Raw genomic sequence first — 10,391 nt, 5'->3', positions numbered from 1 at the left:
GACCTATCAGAGCTTACCAGCATCATTGATCTTCTGTTTTAAATCAATACGTACAAAGCAATTAGCGTAAATGAAACAGAAAGACACATTGATATATATATTTTACAACTTTAATTTCGTTTTTCTTAGTCTTTTATATTGAGAAATGTCCGAGTTTACATTCAGAGTAATTAAATTTCGATCATACGCTGAGAGTTTTTAATTAATATTTTAATTTTAATTTATAATAAAGGTACATAAAAACATGTGTAATTACTAATGCTTTTAGTGAACATATTTATATTTTTACATCATTCTCATCACAGAAATGGTATTAATCAAAATTATTGTTAAATAGCCCATTTAACATCTATCGAATGAAAAGCATTAACAGAACTCGTGGTGTATTTTCATCGTAAGGACAGAAGAACACCGCCATTACTTTTGTACAGTGATAATGCAATATCTGAACCCTTCTATCGTCTCTGTTCTAACACACTCAGGCTCCAGGCTCCAAAATTAACAGAAATGTTAATTTTACGATAAGGGAAACATTAGAGAGTATTTTTATGTATGTTTCGTATCCAGGGATTCGAAAATATGAATGCTGCTCGAGGCAGATTCGGTGTTTCGAGCACGTGTCCCCTATCATATTTTGGAAAATGCCAATTGTTTTAGAAATGGCCTTACTTGCCTAACCTTTCTAATTACCTTATTAAAATTATTAAATGGAGAATAATTGATATATTTGAACTTATATACGTAATTACCTTCAATCAATGCTCCCCAATTTTCGAATTATTATTTCCAGAAATACCAGTTAAAATTTTTCAGCTCGTTTTTTGTTTGTATAAGATTACTTTCTGGCATTGAAATCATACAATGTTTGTTGTTATATTTATTTTTAATTTAAAAAAATAACAAACCTGATTGCTTTGGTATCAAGGCGGTACTGCAGCATCATAAGCACCCCTATCCCTGGGTACACCCTTAAACTATTAAACAATAATTCTTGGCGAATGTGATGAATTTTGTTCGAAAAATGAATACTTGTGATTAAAATAAATGAGTTTTATTTTATAAAACGGGTCACATTATTTTAACACTTATTAAACTAATTTTATCCGAAAACAATACTTATTAATTAATCGAATCTTGTAACAGCATGAAACTTGATAGTCGACTGTACAAATAACATGGAATATAAATTATACTTATGTGTTTCATTATATTTTCTTCATTCCAAACACTTGCAAAAATTCGTAAGGGAAAGAAATTTGACCATTCGCCTTTCGATTACCATATTTGAGCATTATTGGCTTGGCCTGCTTCAAAAGGCGGTGCTTAACTTCTGGTTCCATTTTCTCGAAAATTACTTTAGGTAATACACTAAAATTTATATCTAGAAAAGAAAAATAAATTCTAGATCAAGTAAAATGAAAATCAGTCGATCGGTAATGTGAATTTGTGTGAGTAATCAATTTAGCGTTACTGTGTGTCACCGTATGAAATTGGCAATGAATTGCGAACAATACGAATGTAGTAACGAGGTGCATCCACAAGATTGAGAAGTTTCAAGTTGAAAAGACACATCATTTAATGGTAACAATATCGTACGAATTGTAAAATCATGAATACACAATAAAATCCATTCACGAATATCCATTGTCGAATTACCAGGTTGGCTCTATGCACGAGAGTCGTAATATAGAAGTTATAATAATATTTAGAATTGAATATTTACGAATTAAATTTTGATTAAATATATTTAATAATAATTTAATATCGAATTATTTTATTTTATACTTTCGAATATTTATATCGAACATTTATTGGCTTTGTATACTAAATTGGTTTAATATGTAAATCATGTATTAATTAATTTACCGAATAGAAGCTATTGAACATTTTCACTGAACATTCTAATCTATTAAATTTATTAAGAGATGGCGCCTAATGCCTTCCTCTAGTGTCAAATTATTTGGTATATTATTATTATTATAGCTGTTATTATCCTAATAGCAAACGGCAGTGATTAACTTAGGTATTACTTTAATTATCTTTAACTTAATTCTATTTGTCATCTTGTTCTTATATTTGATTTACGACGATGTATGACATCGTCGTAAATCAAATATAAGAACAAGATGACAAATAGAATTAAGTTAAAGATAATTAAAGTAATACCTAAGTTAATCACTGCCGTTTGCTATTAGGATAATAACAGCTATAATAATAATAATATACCAAATAATTTGACACTAGAGGAAGGCATTAGGCGCCATCTCTTAATAAATTTAATAATTATAACTTTTAATTAAATAATTTATATCTTTATTATTATCATGTTGGGTTAAATGAGATATACTCGGTTAACACCGGTGGCTGTGTACCATGCCGGACCAAAGTCAAGGCATAGTAACCAAAACAGAAATTAAAGAAGTGTATCAGTGTGTGTCTGTATTCAGGAATTTTCTGACAATATGACATGTATTCAATATAGTGGCCTTCTGTAGTGTGATGTGCCCAGGCTTTTGTGTAGTGTGTGTGGTATGACACCTGTAGAGGAGAGAACAACAGGTACAATAAGCACCCTATCCATCCTCCACAGATGCCTTATTTCCTGGGCGAGTTCTGTGTACTTGATAATTTTTTCAGTGCATGCGTTTTGTATATTGTGAGTGTTTGGAATGGATATGTCTATAATGTATGTGATTTTATTGCGTTTGTCAATGAGTGTGATGTCTGGTCAGTTGTGGTAAATTGTTTTATCTGTGATTATGGCTCTGTCGTAGTACATTTTGTGCGTGTTGTTTTCCAATACTGTCTGTGGAATCTATTTGTAGTATAGTTCGTGCATGTCTACTAATTAGTGTTTCTTTGCAAGCTCTTGGTGTATTATATTTGCTACTTGATTATGTCTTTGTAAATAATCTGTCTGTGCCAAGAGCTTGCAACCAGAGGTGATGTGTTGTATAGTTTCTGGCATGATGTGACATTTTCTGCATGTGTCATTTGTGAGTGTTGCATCTTTGAGTATGTGTTTTCTGTAGTTTTTAGTATTTATGACCTGATCCTGTATGGCGATCATGAATCTTTCCGTCTCCCCAAAGAGGCATCCCCGAGCTAACCAGCTGTTTGACGCAGTTTTGTCAACAAAATCCTGGGCCAGATCATAAGGATGCCTGCCATGGAGTGCCTTTCGAGCCCACGATTGCTTAATGGTGTCTATGCTTTTTATATGTTGCGTTGTGTCCATATGATGTGAGTGTAAGTTTAATGGTGTGTTATTTGAGTCTGCTAGAGTTACTGCTTTATGTAATTGTGATGTTTCTTGTTTTTTGTAGAAAAACTCTCGCAGTGACTGTATTTGTTTGTAGTGAAGGTTAACTATGTCAATCAGGCCACGTCTGCCATCTTTACGTGGAAGGGTTAATCTTTCTGTGGCGGATTTAGAATGGTATTTTTTATGCTTAGTAAGTGTTGTTCTTTTTTTTCTTTGGAGTTGTTCAAGATCTGTGTGAGTCCAATGTATAACTCCAAAAGAATATGTGAGTACTGGGATAACATATGTGTTTATTGCTTTGACTGTGTGTTTTGCATTTAACTGTGTTCTGAGAATAGCATTTAACCTACTTTGGTATTCTATAATTAATCTTTGCTTTATTTGTGCATGTTCTGTTAGTTTGGCCTGTTGGAATCCTAAATACTTGTAGAACTCGCCCTCTTCCATGGATTCAATAACGTCTCCATTTCCAAGTGCAAAATCTTCTTTCTTCAGGATTCCTTTTTCTATGTGAAGTGTTTTGCATTTGTCTAGGCCAAATTCCATTTGTATGTCCTTGGTGTATGAATGTGTGATTTGTAGGAGTTGACGAAGTTGTTTTTGTGTGGATGCATAAAGTTTTATGTCATCCATGTACATGAGATGTGACAGTGTAAACTGTGTTGTTTTTTCATGTCTGATATTGTAGCCATATTGTGTGTTGTTTAACATGTCGGATAATGGGTTCAGGGCTAAGCAGAACCAGAGAGGACTGAAAGAATCTCCTTGAAAAGTTCCTCGCCCAATATAAATTTGGTTTGTTTGTATGGAAGTGTTACTAACCCTGAGATGTAGTGTTGTTCTCCAGTGCTGCATAGTGTTTTGAAAGAATGCAATGAGTGATGGATGTTTATTATAAAAAGTAATAAACATTACAGATGGATACTAGTCCAATCTTCTCTGCTTGCCATGTCCAATCATTAGGAACAACTATTTCCATTGCAGAGACAACCTTTCTTTAGAGGCTATGCCTCTGCACAAATATGCAAAACAGTTTAAAATGTCCACAGGTGACAATCCCAACACAATTAAAAATATAAGGTTTTTTGTAGAAATGGGCTGGCAGAATTACAATTTAATAAAAAGTAATAAACATTACAGATGGATACTAGTCCAATCTTCTCTGCTTGTCATACAAAGTGATGGATGTATTTTGTACATGTGTAGAATATGTAGCAGCCAACTGTGTGGAACACTGTCGAATGCTTTTCTGTAGTCTATATATGCCATGTGTATGTTTCTGTGTTGTTTGTGTGCTTGCCGTAGAATGACTGAATCTATGAGTAACTGTTCTTTGCATCCCCTGTGATTTCTACGGCAACCTTTTTGCTGTTCCGTTAGAATGTCGTGTTCTTCAACATGTTTGTATATTTTGTTTGCGATACAGGATGTCAATAATTTGTAGAGTGTTGGAAGACATGTAATTGGTCTGTATTGTGTGGGGTCTGTGGTATTGTTGTTTATGGGTTTCATGTGGGTGATGCTCTGAGTAAGAAAATTTGGCATGTTTTGTGGATTGATGATGATGTGTGTTAGGTGTTTAGCTAGTTCCTGGTGCAGTGATCTATGGTGTAGTTGTTGTCTGTATGCTGTCATGTTTGTTTCGAGTTTTGTGATCGTGTAGTAAGTACGGATGATAAACTCGTTCATTTCTACTGTCCATTTCATCCGTTGGCGTGGTTTTCCAGCCTTTGTGGTCTGTGGATGCATTGCCACAGAAACACCAAGGCTGGGTTGGTTCCTCATATCTGTTGAGGGCATTGCATTAGCCATGCTTGGGCCGGTTCTGCTTTCGCCACCGGTAACAAAGGGAGACTGTGGCCTATTTTTCGAACGTGAGCTTCTGCCTAACTCACGAACACGGACCTTGTTAACCCGGGCGACGTCCGAGCCGGTATCACACTTTGATCTGGTTATTACCATAATAAATATCTCCACAGAATGTGGGTGTGGTCACTCTTAGCTTCATTTCTCCCCATAGACCTTACTGGCATGGGTGTCCCTACCAGGAGCTTGTGCTCCAGCCTGCATTGCCCTATGGATCAGTAAACAGTTACTGGGCTCTTCCACCACGACCAGGTGGTGACCCCGGGAGAGTTGTTATTATTATTATTATTAATGTTACCTATGGTAGCAAACATGGCGGCTCGTCTCTGAAACAGTGGGGACTCACGTTCTAACCTAATCTAACCTATTCTAATAATTTGGTTGGCAAAAATTATGGTAATTTATTAGAATAGGTTAGGTTAGAATGTGCGTCCCTACTGTTTCTTCTGTTTGCTGGAATCGGAGACGAGCTGCCATGTTTGCTACCATAGGTAACATTCACCTTATTATTATAGCCATTATTATCCCTATAGCATACGGCAGCGGTTGGCTTTGTTATTATAATGTTTAGTAGAGTTGTTTGTTGATAAACAAAGTAATTATTATAATTGAAATAAACACAAGTAAGATTCTTAAATGAATAAACAATTATTTATTGTCACATTATCACAATGTCGGGCTGCAATTTTTAATAATATTTTCAATGTATTTAATTTAAAATGTGTACTATCCACTTCAAATTAGTAGTGGCTTCATTTGAATTGCATCGGAAGTTAGACTATAGTTAATCGCGGCCTCTCTGTCCCTAATCCTAATATATGCGCTCGGCTTTTATCTATCTATACCGTTTTCGACATTAAGGAAAGACAAACAGTCGACAGAGGGAATTTATATGTCTACAATTTTTTCAAATATCAGCCCAATCAAGACCGGCCACACGAATTTGTATGAGGAGGGAAAAAGCTAATCGATTTTTATTTCAACTAACCAACCCATTTATTCAATGAAATCGTGTTCTTTAAACAGGTTTGTTACACTTGTGCTATCTTCAACTATCTTCTTGGAAGTGAATTATAAACACGTGTATAAACAAGCGAAATCTGCCCTAAAAGACAGTCTTCCAAATCTCTTGAATGTCTTAAAGCATACCTAAAAGTGCCTCTACATCGCTTGCTGACTTTAGAAAATTTAGTGTAAGACTGTTAGAATGCATTTGCTTTTACAAAATACCTAACTTTTATGAAATCGAAAGAAAGAACAAACGAAATCATAAGAGGGGCAATTCTTGTTTTTTCTTGTGTCCCTTACGAACATACACAAATATACAGCGAGGTGGTTTTTAATTATATTTATAACTTAAAAAGCTAATGTAATATAATTAATGTTAAAAATCATTTTAAAAAATGTAAACAATTTACCTAAAAAGTTCTTTTCGTCAGAAAATGTCACGTCCTTAACTTCCAGTTTACTTTTTGTTACTCTCAAATTAAACTTTGAAAGATTATTATTAAATTCAGTTTCTAGGTCCTTACAGCTCTGGTTCAATACAAAAGGAGCAAGAATCTCATCGGCCTGTAATTATACATAAATGTTTCCTTTTAACGTATTTAAACCTTTGGGGATTCCATAGTACAATTTAAATGATTACAGTCGAATTATAAAAGTAAACACTCAGACCAGAATGATTCAAAATATGCGCATTAATAGAAAACGATACGAAGGAAGGATCATGACAAGACACTAATATAAATAGAGAGGGACGAACTGACTTTGCAGCACCAGCAGGAGTTTCACCAAAAGATATATATAAACGAGTAATTATTTATTGTGACATGGTCACAACGCCGAGCTGCAAGTTTTAATCATTTTTTTAATTTGAAAATCAAATTAATTCATTAAACAATGATTGGTGTAATGTTTTGTTATTCGACCAAACTGATGATTCACATCCGTGTAGAAAAATAACAAAACTCACACCAAGAAAACGCTACAGACGAGCACCGAATGACTCAAACCACTTTCTAGTCGAAGTAGTTGTAAAAATGAAGTTTATGCTAACTTTATACAAAAGTATAAATACCTTTATATACTTCATCCATTCTTGGTTGGTACTTAGCTCCTGTACAATTGAAAACATAGGACATTTTGTAATAAGAACGAAGAAGAAATATCCCCCTGGCTTCATTAAGGAGGAAATAGCAGAAAATAACTTTTTAAAATCATTTACAAAATGCAAGGCGTAGAAAGACACGATTTTGTCATATTTTCCAATCTCTTTTAAATCGAACCTGAAAATCGTAAAGTTCGAATTGTATTTTATATCATCAATTAAATCATTGATTCCTCGCTTAGCTTCTTTGGGGATAAATACAAGTACATTTGCACTTGTTTCTTTATTTGTATACTTGTTTCTGTTTATTATTCTTGTCGAATTTTCTTTATAAGCAGTAAAATTAATTCTACGAAGTGGGAATTTGATGCTAGAAGTAGAAACACTATCCAATAAGAATAATATTTAGCGCATTATAGTTTGTTTATATGGTATAGTCTACAGTAAAATTGGTGTCGTCATACGTGGTTTCGTTTACGTCACAATTTGAAAGAACAAAAGAACCTATAGAAAGCGTTAAGGGAGGACGTTAAGTGATAAGCAATATATATATATACTTTAATTAACTTATATCTGTCTGTCAGTTTTTTCGAGTATCACGTGAGAACGGCAGAACCGATTTTAAACGAAACTTTATGCATATATTCTGTATGCTCCCGGAAAGGATATAGACTACTTTACATTTCAAAATATTCCATTTTATAACCTTTAATGGAATTATGTATCGTTTGCCAAAGTAAATATTGTGTTTCATGCCCGGTTAAGAACAGAGTCTTATTGCATGAATAGGAAGTTTTGTCCAGAGACCGGATGATGTAAATTGAACAATGAAATTCGAATACAATCAGGTTAATTTGTGACCATTAACGAGCGAAAGGAAACGTCAGTGAAAGCTGATCAGACTGTTGTTTCAGCAAAATGTATGCAATTCTAAAAGTAGTGTACCATTGCCGTATTCAATTGTGTCAGGTGGTCGGTGATCCCTAGAACTACATTCGAAGTGAAATAGTTCGTAATTAATTATTATAGATTATCTATTATATTATAACTTTATTATAATAACGTATTTCTTTTCGATATATATACTACAGTGTTTGTTTATCTTTGTGTATTTTTATATAAATATACTACCTTTACTTAATCTATTATTTTCCCCACTTCACGGCTATGTATTTATAAAAATTACTTTTAAAGATCCTACTTTCTGTTAGTAAAATAACATTAATTTCGTAGAGTTTAGAATCACTGGCACATGGCCAATTTGGGAAAAATCACCGTGATTTATTCTATTACTTACGCAGTTTTATTTAGATACTGTACTTACGAATATACAGTTTTACTTACCATTGGATGATATCTCGAGTCTTATATTCTATTTTCTGGTCGAAATACGTTTTTCTGGCGTACTCGATATAATTCGGTACGATGTCGATTGCTACGATTTTCTTTACTTTTGGGCATTTTGGTAAGAGAATATTTTTGGTAGTTTTTCCAGGACCGCATCCGATGTCCAAAATAATATCCTCGTCTGACCATTCCATGGTTTTAAAAAGTAAATCCAGAGATGAACTAATGTAGAGAGGGAGAAATTTCGGGCAGGAGTTTTCGTAATCTTCGGCTGTTCCGTCCATATTTCTTCAGATGACAAATAAAGATTCCGAACAAATAAATCAGAAAGAGATTTACGAGACAGACAGCAAAACACCTTAACCTGCCATTAAATATCAATTATGGTAGCTGTTTTATACGTTAATTGAACATGTCTTTTTAATCCGAATGAAATTAATCGGTAGACTTTCACACAGTTGACAGGTTAAGTACTCCTTTTTTTTGGTTTTCCAGATGCATTTCGGGCTTATGTATCACTTAAGCCCCTCTTCAGTGCAATACTAAAAAATAAAAAACTCATTAGTTATATAATCGATTTACACGCGTTTAAATCGATTATATAACTAATGAGTTTTTTATTTTTTAGTATTGCACTGAAGAGGGGCTTAAGTGTTAAATAAGCCCGAAATGTATCTGGAAAACCAAAAAAAAAGGAGTACTTAACCTGACAACTGTGTGAAAGTCTACCGATTAATTTCATTCGGATTAAAAAGACATGTTCAATTAACTTCCATTAAAAATTTATTTATCACGTATCGTGCAACTTTACTCGCGTGAATATGAAAAAAATATATTTATTATATAACTTAGAATATACTATTCAACTTATACGTATTAATTAGAATAGATTATACTTAAATAATAATTAAACAATATAAGTTTTCAAGTGTTATAAAATATTAATTTATAGATCACTCCAACGCATGCGAAAATCGACGCTCATATGTTACATACGATCCAGATATTCCTCTTTAATTATTTATATTTATAATTCAATAATATGTAAATAAAAAAAGTAATAAAGACACACGTATAAATTTATTTAAGATATAGAATTTAAGTTAAAATTATCCTTCATAATGGAAAAATAGAGAATTTGTGAGATATAATTTAAAAGCACAAACCGTCATTTAGGAATGTTTATACTATTGAAATCGGAAAATAAAATTTAATGCTTACCTCGAAGAACGATTAAAATATTTCAGCTGCTTAAAGACCCGATTGGAATCTTCTCAGCTTCTCGACCTCCTCAGCTCTTATATTTATACGCAGAATTGTATTTAAAAAAATAAATACAAGTGTAATAAATATATTTATAACCCTGGAAGACAATCATTACCTCGGGCTTATCTATACGCTGTTATTTTTTGTCACAATGTATATTGTCATTTTGTTGAGTTTTAAAAATATTTTGAAGTGTAATTATGTACATTTTTATATACATTGTTTATATCAAGAAGATGTGCTGGAAATATCCTCGGTCACATTGTGAATACAATTGGAGAAAGTCAAATCAGTTGTAGGCATTTTGAAGAATGTGTAAGAACATGAACGCTTTGAATGTTCGTGACCTAGGAAGAAGTTCGTGTTCACACGTCTTAACCCATCAAAGTTTAGAAGTGTACAGAGTTGAAACTCGGTTATAATGTTTTAAATGGAGTCAATAATAAATACACCGTTCATTTCTATTATATAAAAAGGGTTATAATGGTTATTATATAAAGGGTTATTATATAAACTCGGTTATAATGTTTTAAATGG

At 33.0% G+C, this 10,391-nt stretch overlaps 1 protein-coding gene across 1 annotated transcript; it reads right to left on the bottom strand.

The window, feature by feature from the left end:
• Nucleotides 1–1,096: 1,096 nt before the first annotated feature.
• LOC136971595 (juvenile hormone acid O-methyltransferase-like) lies at nt 1,097–8,893 on the bottom strand. The gene is made up of 4 exons (XM_067266061.1): nt 8,586–8,893; nt 7,212–7,419; nt 6,550–6,703; nt 1,097–1,381 (listed from the first exon to the last, which is right to left on the bottom strand). The coding sequence occupies exons 1-4, from the start codon at nt 8,870–8,872 to the stop codon at nt 1,206–1,208; spliced, it is 825 nt and encodes a 274-aa protein (XP_067122162.1). The 5' UTR covers nt 8,873–8,893; the 3' UTR covers nt 1,097–1,205.
• Nucleotides 8,894–10,391: the final 1,498 nt, after the last annotated feature.

Source organism: Centruroides vittatus, unplaced genomic scaffold (genome assembly GCF_030686945.1).
Source record: "Centruroides vittatus isolate TY-2023 unplaced genomic scaffold, ASM3068694v2 contig_2616, whole genome shotgun sequence".
Lineage (NCBI taxonomy): Eukaryota > Metazoa > Arthropoda > Arachnida > Scorpiones > Buthidae > Centruroides > Centruroides vittatus.
Note: the sequence above shows the minus strand (reverse complement) of the source record. Positions and strands in the feature narration are given on the sequence as shown.